Consider the following 14,498-nt stretch of genomic DNA (forward strand, 5'->3'; position numbering starts at 1 on the left):
GGAACCCGACAGACCAGAGGAACCCCAAATACCAAAGTAATCCACAGACCAGAGGAGGCCCAAACCCCAGAAGAACCCCAATGACCAGAGGAGGCCCAAAGACCTGGGGCTGCACAGAGCCAATATTTGATCAGCTGCAGGGAGGATCATGGAAGATAATGCAGTTAGTCACTCTCACTGTGTCTATTAGATACTTGAAAAAAATTAAATAAACCTGAACTAATACTTTTAGAGACATGTTTTAACACATTTAGATTGATTTAGCATTGTTAATAGTATAATCGTCGGGATACTCAAATACACTAAAATATCAGAATATAAATCTTGGTCAATATATTTGTATTTGTATAGTTGTGTCTTTTAATCTCATGGTTGCAGTAGAAACTAAAATAAAGGGCATTTTTTGTCCTGTCTACTCTTTACTTACTATTTCATTTCACAGAATGTAGGAATAAGAGTTTTTTAGTGCTATTACATAAATACATCCGTGACATAATCTCTACTTGCCTGTAAAGGAGTTTAGAGTTTAGTCCAGTTAAAACAGCCCAGGCCCCGCCCCCCGTCCGTAGTGCTACATGGAAAAGGGATTAAACCCACTCACAACGGGAACAGCCACATCTGTGAGACTTTGACGTCAGAACTATGGAACAGAAGAGTTTTTTACGGAATATCCTTCTGTCTAAACTAAAGCACTGATTAAATTAAATGTATTATTACACTGCATAGAATAAACAGACATGTTATGAAACCTAACCGATGTATGGCATGCCGAGTGGATTTGTATAAAATCATATTAATCTCAGCTGATTAACAGAAAAAAAACAAAATGTCCAACAACGCCAACAGGACAATAATGGGTCCAAGCAGAAGCATGTTAAAAACGGAAAGGCTCACAGATTCATTGTTGACAGGGGCAACAGACATTGTTATACAAAAGACAATTTATTAGTTAGTTAGTCTTACCTTTGTTTTATAAATAGTAGATTCACAATTAAAAATGTTTCAGTTTAATTTAATTTGCATTGACCATTGTCCATCAGTTGAAAAACACAAATTAAATATCCACTCTAAAAGAGTCCACACACACAAAAGCATGAAAGATAAAAAAAAATAAAAAGGCAAGATGGTGGACCAAGTTTGTTCCAGCACCACATAACCTTTTGGTTTAGAAATAATTTAAAGGAAGATCAGAGAAAAAAGCTACAAAGGCAGGTTTTTTTTCAACCTACTGCTGAGAAACACTTATGCTGCAAGCCTTTGACAGGCAGCGAACATGGCTAGTGCACACACGTGCACACACGTAGGACCAGCCACTCTTTAGCATATGTCGCCAGTTTAGCCTTTAGCTGCACGGTACATCTGGTCGCTTTGCGGCCCGGAAGTGACACAGGCTTGCGTACTATCAAGGTGCTAGAGAGGAGCAGCACGAAACAGAGTGAGTCAAAGCAAAATATTAGAAAGCAAGGATTTTGAACTTGAAGATGTTCATCACCTGCTTCAGCACACTTTTTGAAGCTGTAGCTGGCCTGTCAGCCGAACACGAGCAGTTTGTTTTTACATTGCACTCTATGGGAAAATGCTTTCTGGGCTGCAGAGGAGTTTTGCGCTGCAGTACCAACGGACTGGCCACAAGGCCACCTCCCAACAGGTTTAAGCTAATAATACCCTATCCAGTTGTTTTGATAGATCCAGACACCCATAGGGCATGTCGTAGGGCAAAAGCCTCGCCACGGCACTAACATAAAACATGCATTAGTGGCTACACAAATTACTAACAGTATCAAAGCAGACAAAAGAGATACTGTAGCTACCTGAGGACAGGACCATATGGGCGGTGTACAAAACAGCCCACCCAGAGGCAGAAGTAGGATCAGTAAAAGCAAAGGTATATATTGAGCGATTCTTGTTGGCATTTTGTTTACAACGACCCATAATGTCAGGACTAAATGGACTACACTAACAAGGCACTGAGGCCCATGTATTTCTACCACAAATCTGTTGGATTAAAGGTGCACTGTGTCATTTTTTTGGTGGAGGGAAGCAAGTAGCACCACAAGGTCAAGTTACAGATAAGATCAGTGGAGAGGCCATCCACTCACAATAGATTATATAGAATAGAATTTTTTCAATGTATTTTTTGAGCAATAAATAAAACACTTAAAGGTGGAATGGACGATTTTTTTCAGCAAATGTTTTACCATATTTCCTCGTGGCGTGGATAAATCATTTGTCCTGCCACGTATCAATCATAAAACGCACCTACCGCTCACCTGCAGCCGCGTACGGTTCGTGCCCACGTTTCCGCGTGCCTAAGCGCATGGATCTATCATAATATAGTTCCCTCAGTGTACGGGGCAAAATGAAGACGGAGAAAGACAGTTCAAGCTGACGCAGAAGTGGACAGAAATCTACGGGAGACGAGAGATTCGATGCGCTCCGTTGCGCTAATAAACAAACGCACGTGTGTGTTGTATCAGTCCGCACTGGGGGAGTGCGCATGCGCACTTCCGCCTGCGTTCTCAAATCGCCGAAAAATTGTCCATTGCGCCTTTAAATCAATGCAAAGTACTGTTGGACATTCCAGGCAATGCAATAACATCTCCATGACACAAGGAGGTGACAGATCTACTACCAGAAAAGTTACATAGTGCACATTTAATGAGAACTAGACTTTATTACTATAGTATGTAAAAACATTGTCTGGATATTAGGAACATTTAGCCATCATAAATCCTTCATTCGATCCTGATTGAAACATTACATTTTAATAAAATAATGTGCCAAATATGTCAATGTCTTTATAAATGATATGGATATATAATAACAAACTCCCCTTGGTGCATTTTAAGAAGATCGGATTTTAAGCAGAATGGAGCCTGCCCTTCAATAAGACAGGAAAATAATTTGCTAACCAGAGACATTTTGCAATCATTTTCCATACGTCACACTTATAATAAAGGACAGTTGGCTCTGATTAAGCTGTATTGTAATGATTTCAGAACAAACCCACCAGCAGCAATGTGTAGCTGATAAACAGTTCCTTTGTACACACTGCCCATAGAGATCTGTAGAAATCTGAAATCCAACAGCAATCTAAATGGCTCTCATTAATCAAAAGCTAATTAACACCAGTGAAAATGGCAGAATGGGAAATGGCTGAAATTGGAACTCTTTAAGTGATATTCAATCCACCAATACTTGGACTGCGCCTGGGCAGCTTCTTTAATTTGTGTCTCTTGACCTTTGGATTAAAAGTGCAGCCACTGAGCTGGAGTCAAAACAAGAGAACACATGTTTATTTCACATATATTTATATTTACAATGTTGGCCTGAGAGCTAGATAGAAACAATATGAATATTATGTTGGTTTGTTTTTGTTCTGAAATAACATGATCATCCAATATTAATTGAAATGTAAGACATATAAATGCTAACAAAAACAGATAATAATAGGAAAATAGTCATGACTTAATTTTTTGTGACTTATTGCTAGATCAGCATTTTGTTTTGTTATGATAATCTGGCATTTCCTTACTCATATGTCCCAAATTATTAACAATAAATGTGACTAAAAGCAATAAGCACATTGTGGGACTTTAGAAGTCCCTGGTGCCGCTCAGTGCCCGAGTGGGCTCTGAAAATTTGCTTAATGTCCTGCCCTGTCCAAAATAAAAGTTGACCCTGGAGGTTGACATTGTCAGTAGTAAATAGTGTTGCTGATTTGAAGTACAATAATTTCACAGGTACATTCGTATTTGGAAATGAATAAACATGAGAGCAAACAGGAAGTGAATCATAGTGACAAAAGCAGTGAAAAGCTTGTCTCTACGGGGATTTGTAATGTTGATAAGACATTCACAAACCCTAGCAACAGTTGCCAGTGAGGTACAGTCAGATTGCAGCTGCACACATCAGGTCTCGGAAGCTCTCATTCTCACGCAGGTGGGTCTAATTCTGCATCTTTGTCAGTGAAGCCAATTAGATTTCTTTAGATGACGAGAGTGGTTTCTCAACATCTGACTGACAAATTTGGGGAAAACAGATGTAAATCAGTTTTCATATTTTTATATTTTTTCTGTTCTATTTCTATATCTTTATGAAAAAGAACTATACATAAACTAGGGGTGGAGACCAGATTCTCAATCATTGAATACTGAGCATGCTAGGCTGCCTGCTTCATGTTTGTTTGAGTACAGATAGCCATTAGTTCATGCCGCTCGGGCTAAGAGCAGGTCAGTGTTGTACATAATTAGTTCACAGACAGCTTAACCACCATGCATTATGGGGCTGAGTCACCTCGAATCACACATATTCAAGGGTTTGTACATTCAAAATAAAGAAAGTAATACTCTACTCTAATACTCTAATACTCTAATACTCATTTGTCAATACCATTGTAGTGCTTTTGCTTTCTGTCATTGTTGCCAGTTTGGAGTGGAGTGGCATAAGAAAAAAAGCATGATCCATATATTTCATGTTGACTTAAGATACAAGAACTATAGAAATATTTTTTAAAATTAAAAACAAGTTAGACAGCCTTTGCTGGAATTGCAGCGCAATTCAAAGAGGTATCTTCACATAAGTCCTGACCCTTCTGCCCAAATGCCAGAGGGTTTGTATGTCCATGGCAGCTTGCAGTCCATGCAGGGACACCTAAGACACAGTTAAACAATGTTACACTCTAATCTGCCCCTGGCAAAGAGACAAGCTTCAAAGTCAACACACAAGCTGTCAGCTTCTATGAGCAAATCAAGCCTGAGATTCTTCAGGTACTTTTTGAAAGCCCGCATATCAGTCAATGTCTCCTGAGAATGACCTGGTTGGCGTGTTTTGATACACAGTAACCATAAACTTCATGGACAGAACAAATGGTGTGAGACTCCGAATATCGGTCATGTGTTTGTACACGTTGTACATGGAATCCAATCATTTATATTTCAAAGGCATAAACAAACATTGCATCATTCAAGATTATCAACATACACACGCACGCACGCGTGCTCACGCACGCACGCACACACATTCTTTTATAATCTTTTTATAATTTTATAATCTTTGCTGGACGCTCCTCATCTGGCTGGATGACCTCTCCCTACACTAGATGAGCCGCTCTCCCTCTGTCCGTGGGAGCAGGATCTCTCCTTCGGTGTGGTTTGCAGGTCTAATGCTCTGGGACAGTTATACATTTGCTTAAATCCTGAAAACTAACTTTAATCATCTATTATTGACCAATTACTTTATTATAATTTTATTTTCTATTTTCTGCCTGTAAAATCAACAAATTTGTTCAGTCCTGTGCAGTAACTGTACAACTGATTTTGGGCTTTACAAAAATAAATTGAAACATTGAATTAATATTGCAACCCCGCCTAAGGCCCAACGTCAGGCTCCAGTCACCCGCGACCCCTAACGGGAACAAGCGGTAGAAAATGAATGAGTGAATGACTATTGCAGTGCATTTTTACTGTAGATCATATGCTCTATTCTTTTTCTTTGCCAGCGAGAGGGTGGACTCGCACGCAATTATATTGTTCCTCCTATGTAATCAGCAGCGCATGGCTGTAACATTACTTTTTAATATTAGAAACAGCCTTCACCTTTACCTGAGCCACCGGGAGCAAAGGGAGCAGAATGACAGTGTTCAGAGAGAGGCGTGGTAACACAGCACCTATTGGCATGTGACCAACAATAATAATCTACACTTGTTTTGCAAATGTACAGTACAACATTATAATTTGTTCAAAGATTCCCAACTGGTGTGGGATCGTTTCCTGGATACAATGGCCATGTTTAAAGTGTTTATTGACCCATCTTCCAAAAATGCAGACAGTGCTACTTATAAAAAGTGCATTATTACAGGTAAGGAAGGAAGATTCTCTGAACTCCCAGTGTGCTGATGTTGCCCTCACTGCAGCCAGCCACAGACTGATTGAAGGCCATATTGGCTCCTCTCTTAAGCCCCAAGCACGTCCCACAGGCATTATGTAAGAAGAAAAAAACCCTCATAATAAAAACATTTTCAGACAATCCAATCTAATATTATTGTGTTTTATGTGTATTATATTATTCTCCAACTTTCCATTACATTCCTACTATGAATATATACAAACAAGAGAAGGAAACGGCAAATTGAATCAACCCTTATTTGTCGATGCAGGCATGGACCAGCTGCTGTGATACTGAAGTAACAAACATGCTCTCATTTGTGAGTATTGACATGTGGTCAGGGCTGCATTGGATCAATGAGCAGCTCTCTATCTGAACTTAACATGTGTGGGACATCAGATGTTATGTTTCTCACCAGACAAGACCAACAGGACCTCTGTTCCCCCAGACAAACTGCAGCACGGTCAATACACATCACTTCTGAAGCAGGTTACATTCCTATTGTTTTATAATTATAAAATCAAAATCTTATAAATGTCAGCAATAGCATTATAATTCATATTTACCCACAAAATCGAAATAGTCAAGAGTAAATATTATATAGTAAATAGTAGGGGTGTAACTATAGCCAAATCTCACTTTACAATATTATTTCAATATAAATTTTATGGGACAGTATTATTGGGATATTGTGGATGGATTATAGAATAATGCACAACAGTACTCTGAAGGCTTCTTGCTGTTCCATGCCAACGCTATATTGTAGCAGCAAACAACATGTCAGCGCTCTCCAATTGCTTAATGAATTGTAGTTTTTATGCTGACTATAATTTTCCATTTGTGTAGTGCAGCAATGGGGAGTCTGTGTGATGGCTTTTTATGAAATATGCGTTTTGTCATTTCCACAGTATATCATATCCTCCCCAGAGTATACAGGAACCTTAAGGATGTTTCTGAATACTGGGAGGAATCTCTTGTCTTATTTGGACAGCTTTGACTGGTGCAGCTTTAGTACGCAGCAGTGCAGTTCAGAGCAGTGCTTATGTGGAATGTATACATTAGAACGTATGTTTAGAGGTGATTAATGGCATAGGGCCTACAGCGCTGCAGCGACTGCCAGTGAAGTGAGGAAGAGGAAGTGGGCATAAACACCATGGCTGCCAGGAAGAAAAGAAATCCATACTTTCTGGGATGGAGATGATCAAACTCCAGAACAAAAGGTTAAGAGGGAAGTTACTGGTAGTGACCGTTTCAAACATTATCTTCTTCATGTGAAATGCCATAAAGTAAATAGTGTGGCATCACAAATTAATTGAATTGTCCCTGAAGATAGTGATAAGTAATCGATAATATAATAGATCCATGTAAGTAATAGACGTCCTATTGCAGAATATGCAGCTGAGGTTGGTTTTATCAGACCTTTGGTAAGGTTTATCTTGTAATTCCATTTAGGAGCTGCACAAGGCCAGTAAAGCTGCAGTGGCTAATAGACCGTATGCTCTAGTAACTCTGCTATTGGAGGAAGTGGTTTACAGAATTAGAGAATCACATAGATTCCTTTGACACATGGTCGGTGTAATATTAATGGACATTCTTTCACTGCTATGATATAAAGAAATATCACATCACCAAAGCCAAAAAAACAACTAACTGCGCATAACCTGGCACACCGGTCCATGAAAATAAAACCTACATTATTGCGGTCCGTGGTGGAAAAAAGGTTGGGGATCCCAGCTTTAGACTTTATTCTTCAGACTTTATTATTTTTGCCACAACTCGGGTATTTTTGACCCCCTGAACATCGATGAAAAGTCCCGGGTCACCGAGGCTCTCTCTTTCTCCCTGGTCAGGTCTGCGTTCAGCACGATCTTGCATTTTGTCAGGACAAACTACTATTTGAATCGCAAACTACGCAATCATCAACGGTGAATTACTGAGCGTCGTTTGGTATGCCGCAAAACGCAGCAGAAAACATGGTCGCGCGGGAAGGCGGTCGCGCGGGAAGGCGGTCTCTGGCAGAGCGCGTTCCACGTGGGAGGCGAGAGCAATCATCGCGGCTACCGCGGCTTTCATTATTTTTGTTGTTGTTGTTTAATAGGGTCAGAAATCAAACAGATGACTATAGCACACAGACACAGCCCATAGAGGTTGAGACTTGAACTACCCTTTGTCACGAGCAGTTACCACAGATCTCAAGTTAGAATAGAAAGAGGGAAAACATTTACTCCAGATTACAGTTCTTGTCTCCAGTCATTGGTCTTTATATTGTTAATAGCTGAGCATCTGTACATGCATGGTGCAGCACCAAATGGATGATTTTTAGAACGAAAGAAATTCATTCTATATCCGAGTATTGCAGCAAAGCAAATATGGTCTCCTCTTGAAAGTTGATGTATTCTTCTCATCTTGTGTATTCAAATGACAGTCTGTCAAGCCCCTCCTCGGGCTTCAGCCTCCACCAAGCGCTCAGTATGAAATGCTCTTCTAGTTTGACTCTTTTTTATAATAAATGCACCACAAACACAGTGAAGCCACAAGGCATATGTGCCATTTTCTTATGACTTCAGGCTCTTTCTTTAATTAAAATTTCACTCACATTTCTACAGCTGACCTATACCTCAGTAGCACTTTGTTCTCAAAATACATACATACACCTCCAATTTTCCCCTGTTACCACGGTCTATATTTCTAACTTGAACGTTTAAGATGCATTGGTAAATATATGCTTATACATTAATATCATAAATACTGTATTATGATTCATGCTGAACAAAACTGCTTAGAATTCCAGGCAAAACAATAACATCTCCATGGAGACAACCAGCTGGCAAACATCTCACCAGAGAAGTTGCATAGTGTACCTTTAATGTGAAATGTGTACCAGCCACTGCCTCATGAGTTCAGAGTAATGCTCATTAATGGACAGTAAAGTGGCAAAGGTCCCACAACACTGGGTAGAATTGACCAGTGTTCGCTGAGATGCCAAACTATACATTTGACGAAGCAGGATCTCAACTCAAGGCCAGGCGTGTGGTCTGCATAAACAACGTGCTGACACATGTGGACCTGTGGTAGGATGTCAGTGAACTGGGGCTTCACATGAATGAGTTTCAGGATTATTTGGGGAAATTAGGGAAATTAATCTACGGTATATTGTTCAAGGATAACCAAGATTTGCTTAGATATCCATCCTTATTCACACACAGTACAAGCACATATGATGAACTCAATTCACATTATAACTGATATGACAAAGTGGTTGACAATATTATGTGGTACAAATCCAGTCAGACCACCAGATACATCTCATCTTCTATAACACTGGTTTTATGTTTGATTCTGCACAAAGGTTTCACAAATGCCCTCTCTGGTGATGTACCGACTTTTTCCGATACATTCTGATATTCTCCAGAGTTCATCACTGTTTACTGCCATGCATGAGTGAGCACTGAGAAAATATTATATTGGCTTCATGGTTACATCAACTAATCAGGCGGGATCATGCTCTCCACGCAGAAACACATTGTTGTGACATGGTCTCTGATGCTGACAAAGTCTTTACATGAAAATAAGAAAAGAAAAATAAATAAACATAAAAGCATTTTGATTAAATGTTCTGGAAATGTGTGTTTAATACAAGTACCAGGCTAAGCCTACATGTTTCAGACAGCCCTCTAGTATGTACTTGATCATCATGAAACATCTAGACAAAGTAGTCTAGGACCAGGGCGGACTGCCATAACCTGGAAACAGCACAGGACTGAAGCTGCACAACCCCAGCAGCAGCAGCAGCAGCAGCAGCAGCAGCACCAGCAGCAGCACCAGCAGCAGCAGCAGCACCAGCACCAGCAGCAGAGCAGCAGCACCAGCACCAGCACCAGCAGCAGCAGCAGCAGCAGCAGCACCAGCAGCAGCAGCACCAGCAGCAGCACCAGCACTAGCAGCAGCAGCAGCAGCAGCAGCACCAGCACTAGCAGCAGCAGCAGCAGCAGCAGCACCAGCACCACCAGCAGCACCAGCACCAGCAGCAGCAGCACCAGCACCACCAGCAGCACCAGCACCAGCAGCAGCAGCAGCAGCAGCAGCAGCACCACCAGCAGCACTAGCACCAGCAGCAGCACCAGCACCACCAGCAGCACCAGCACCAGCAGCAGCAGCAGCAGCAGCACCAGCACCACCAGAAGCACCAGCACCAGCAGCAGCAGCAGCACCAGCAGCAGCAGCAGCAGCAGCACCAGCACCAGCACCAGCACCAGCACCAGCAGCAGCACCAGCACCAGAGCCAGGTGAGAGGGTCTGATCTGAGAAGAACTGGGCAAATGTCCAGACCCCACGGATCTACAACGTGAACACCATCATGACCAGTGCCACGGTCTCCTATAGAGTGATGCTTGTAAACCACTGACAGTGACATGGGTCGGAAACGCCTCACAAAATAGTGTGTGTGATGCTGCGCATGTCGATTAAGTGCACATTACGCAATAGTGTGCGCTGAGCTGCATTAATCCTTGGCACATAAACATGAAACATGGAATCTCTGGTGTGCAATGAGCGCGAGGGCACGGACAACGTGACAAACTTTGCTAACTTACATGTCACTCATTGCGGTGTCGCTGACAGCCCCAAGACTTGCGTGAATGCTCGTGTGGGACCCAGGGTGCATCCCAGGGAGCATCCCCGGGTGCATCCCCGGGTGCACTCCCGGGTGCATGCCCTGCTGGGCCAGCCTGCACGTGGCCATGTGCCGCTGGTGTTGCTCTTGAAGACGCGCGTTGTCCGAGCACAGCTCCGCTACCTGCAGCTCCAGTTCGTCGATGCGCAGCCGCTGCTTGTCCAGCAGTCCCTGCTGTGTCTCTATGATCTTGTTGAGCTCCTGAAGATACTCCGTGGCTTTGTTCGGGTTCTCATTTAAGTTATCCATCATCAACACACCCCCAGCCTGTCAAAACACTGTAAATCCACGAGTCAGAAGAAAAGAAAAACAAAGACCAGCTTGCGCTGCTCTCTGTCCACGCCACTATTTCAGAGAGACATGGCTCCTGAGAGCCCCCAGAGCCCACAGAGCTCCAACATGCCTTCTCCTCTATCCACACTTCTTCATTCACTGTCCGCTGTGAACTGCGCTCTACCGGAGACTGATCTTCTGTGTCGATGCTGCCGCGGAGCCACACGCTCTGCGCGGCGCAGCCGCGGCGCAGCCGCTGAAAGACGCGCAGAGCAAGTGCGTTAACTCTTTACGCTCCCAAAGCGCGCTCTACGTGAGCGTGAACATGAGCCCGTGAGGTTAAGTGCACTTTAAAGGTTCTGTAGAAAATAATAGTAACAATAGGCTCACATAATTACACTCAACACCTGAACAAGGCGTCATGCTCTCACGCACGCTTCAGTTGAGGACAAACGAAATAAAACAAATATATGCGGTTGTAAATAATGCAATCATTTGAAAGGAGAACAAAATAAAGAAGTACGAGTGGAGAATATTTAAGAACGTGTTTGAAAACAGAACAAACACAAAAACGCCATTTCTCTCACATTTGACTTTGGATAGGCACAGTCTTCTTCAACTCTGTTGAATGCTTAAACCAATTTACTGCCGACTGCAGAGAGGCAAATAACTGTGCATTATGAAAACATATATTTAGTCTAGCTTCAGTTGGCTATAGTCTTACGTGTTCTCAGTGTTTCTCTTCCACAGACAGGAGCACAATACCAACTTGAATATTACGGTGAGATGGTCACATCACTGCCCCCTTGTGGTGAATATTAGGTCATCCTCCAGCAAAAATGGGGCCCGGTGACCATATCCGGCCCCCTCGGACGTTTTAATAGGGCCCGCCGAACATTTCTAGTTCATATTTATTAATTTCCTATATAGTGTTTTTATTGCTAGAGCTACAAGCCCCACAATCCGTTGCAGCTGCGGCCCTTCCCCCAGGTTTATCTGCGCTGCTGTGCTGCCAGCATTTTTTTTTCGTAGGATTCTTCTGACACTATGTACATTTCTCAGCCAATCAGAAGGCGTCATTCATAACATCAAATCTGGTCTACTCCCACCCAGGAAGAAGTTTGCAGTGGCACATGACCTATCCATGGATCTAACCTAGGAAGAGTCAGAGTCTTGGGAAAACACACAGTAAACAATAGGATACACAACTGGTTACTACAGGGTGAATTATGGAAAGTGGACACTTTCGGTTCCACCCCTCTACGACCAGGTTGCTGCGCGCCTTCTGATTGGCTGTGAAATGTACATAGTGTCAGAAGTATCCTACGGAAAAAAAAACCCTGCCGGTGCAAGTGCCGAAGGCTGAGAAGTGCAAGTTGCGCACTTTACCGACTCTAGTAGAGGCCTGCGGCCGAAATGAGTTTGACATCCCTGGACTAAGCTGTTCTGAACTAAACAAAGGAGATCTTTACAGCAGATCCAACATTGGGTTGTCTTTATTGTGTGGTCTACTTTGTCCTCACCATTCTGCTCAAATCATTTAGCACAGAAAACACGTAGCAACTCTCTGTATAAATGGCAAAGTGATCTGCCCCTCTCACCTCAACAACATGAGTGTATAATATTTCATTATAATTCCACACATTCTATGTTGAAAGTATCTGCAGGATTCACAATTTTATCTGATCTGCACTTGCAGAGATTTTCAAACCACAATTAAAAATAGGTCCATGGTCTATACTGCTATATTTAAACTTTGATTTTTAAATATCTAATGCAAGGCTATAGCAGGCATAGTTATCAGCAGAGTACTATTGGCTGGATGTTGTGAGGAGCTTTAATTTTCAGATTCAGATTCCCACCGCCCGAAGGAGCGACGTGGGGCCTCCCTCCCGTGGGCCCACCACCCGCAGGAGGATCCATAAGGGGCCGGCACAGAGACTAACTCTGGGGACATGGAATGTCACCTCGCTGGGGGGAAAGAGCCTGAGCTTGTGCGGGAGGTTGAGCGATACCGACTAGATATAGTCGGCCTCACCTCCACGCACAGTTTGGGCTCTGGAACCCATCTCCTCGAGAGGGGCTGGACGCTCCACTTCTCTGGTGTTGCCCGCGGGGAGAGGCGGCGGGCTGGTGTGGGCTTGCTTATAGCCCCTCAGCTCAGCCGCCACGTGTTGGAGTTTACCCCGGTGAACGAGAGGGTCGCGTCCCTCCGCCTTCGGGTGGGGGACAGGTCTCTCACTGTTGTGGCGGCCTACGGGCCGAACAGCAGTGCAGAGTACCCGGTCTTCTTGGAGTCCTTGGGAGAAGTACTGGACAGTGCACCGACCGGGGACTCCGTTGTTCTACTGGGGGACTTCAACGCCCACGTGGGCAATGACAGTGACACCTGGGGAGGGGTGATCGGGAAGAACGGCTTCCCCGATCTGAACCCGAGCGGTGTTCAGTTATTGGACTTCTGTGCTAGCCACGGATTGTCCATAACGAACACCATGTTCAAGCACAAGGGTGTTCATCAGTGCACATGGCACCAGGACACCCTAGGCCGGAGGTCAATGATCGACTTTGTTGTCGTGTCATCTGACCTCCGGCCGCGTGTCTTGGACACTCGGGTGAAGAGAGGGGCAGAGTTGTCAACCGATCACCACCTGGTGGTGAGTTGGATCCGCTGGCAGAGGAGGAACGCGGACAGACTTGGCAGACCCAAGCGCATTGTGAGGGTCTGTTGGTAACAGCTAGTGGAGCCCTCTGTTAGTAGGGTATTCAACTCGCACCTCTGGGAGAGCTTCTCCCATGTCCCGGGGGAGGTTGGGGACATTGAGTCCGAGTGGACCATGTTCTCTGCCTCCATTGTTGATGCGGCTGCTCGGAGTTGTGGTCGCAAGGTCTCCGGTGCCTGTCGTGGCGTTAACCCCCAAATCCGGTGGTGGACACCGGAAGTAAGGTATGCCGTCAGACTGAAGAAGCAGGCCTATCAGGCCACTCTGGCTTGTAGGTCTCCGGAGGTCATCGACGGGTATCGGCAGGCCAAGCGAGCCGCGGCTCGTGCTGTCGCAGAGGCAAAAACCCGGGCCTGGGAGGAGTTCGGGGAGGCCATGGAGGAGGACTATCGGTCGGCACCAAAGAAATTCTGGCAAACCGTCCGGCGCCTCAGGTGGGGGAAGCAGTGCCTCACCAACACCGTTTACGGTGCGGGTGGAGGCCTGCTGACCTCGACTGGGGATGTCGTCGGACGGTGGAAGGAATACTTTGAGGATCTCCTTAATCCCTCAGTCACGTCTTCCGAAGAGGAAGTAGAGACCGGGGACTCAGAGGCTGGCTCATCCATCACCCAAGCTGAAGTCACTGAGGTTGTTCGCAAACTCCTCGGTGGCAGGGCTCCGGGGGTGGATGAGTACCTAAAGTATCTGGATGTTGTAGGACTGTCTTAGTTGACACGTCTCTGCAACATCGCGTGGCGGTCGTGCCTCTGGACTGGCAGACCGGGGTGGTGGTCCCTCTGTTCAAGAAGGGGGACCGGAGGGTGTGTTCCAACTACAGAGGGATCACACTCCTCAGCCTCCCGGGTAAGGTCTATTCCAAGGTACTGGAGAGGAGAATCCGACCGATAGTCGAACCTCGGATTCAGGAAGAGCAGAGTGGTTTTCGTCCCGGTCGTGGAACACTG

At 44.3% G+C, this 14,498-nt stretch overlaps 1 protein-coding gene across 2 annotated transcripts in view; it reads right to left on the bottom strand.

Moving 5' to 3' along the window:
* Nucleotides 1–10,564, bottom strand: part of iqsec1b (IQ motif and Sec7 domain ArfGEF 1b) — a 137,781-nt gene extending 127,217 nt beyond the window's left edge. For both annotated transcript variants that reach the window (XM_072452030.1, XM_072452033.1), the window contains exon 1: nucleotides 10,479–10,564. In XM_072452030.1, the coding sequence (XP_072308131.1) occupies nucleotides 10,479–10,561 (83 nt within the window). In that variant the 5' untranslated portion in view covers nucleotides 10,562–10,564. The remainder of the gene's footprint in view (nucleotides 1–10,478) is intronic.
* Nucleotides 10,565–14,498: the final 3,934 nt, after the last annotated feature.

Source organism: Eucyclogobius newberryi, unplaced genomic scaffold (genome assembly GCF_026437365.1).
Source record: "Eucyclogobius newberryi isolate DKJ021-1_F unplaced genomic scaffold, fEucNew1.0.hap1 SCAF_19, whole genome shotgun sequence".
Taxonomy (NCBI): Eukaryota; Metazoa; Chordata; class Actinopteri; order Gobiiformes; family Gobiidae; genus Eucyclogobius; species Eucyclogobius newberryi.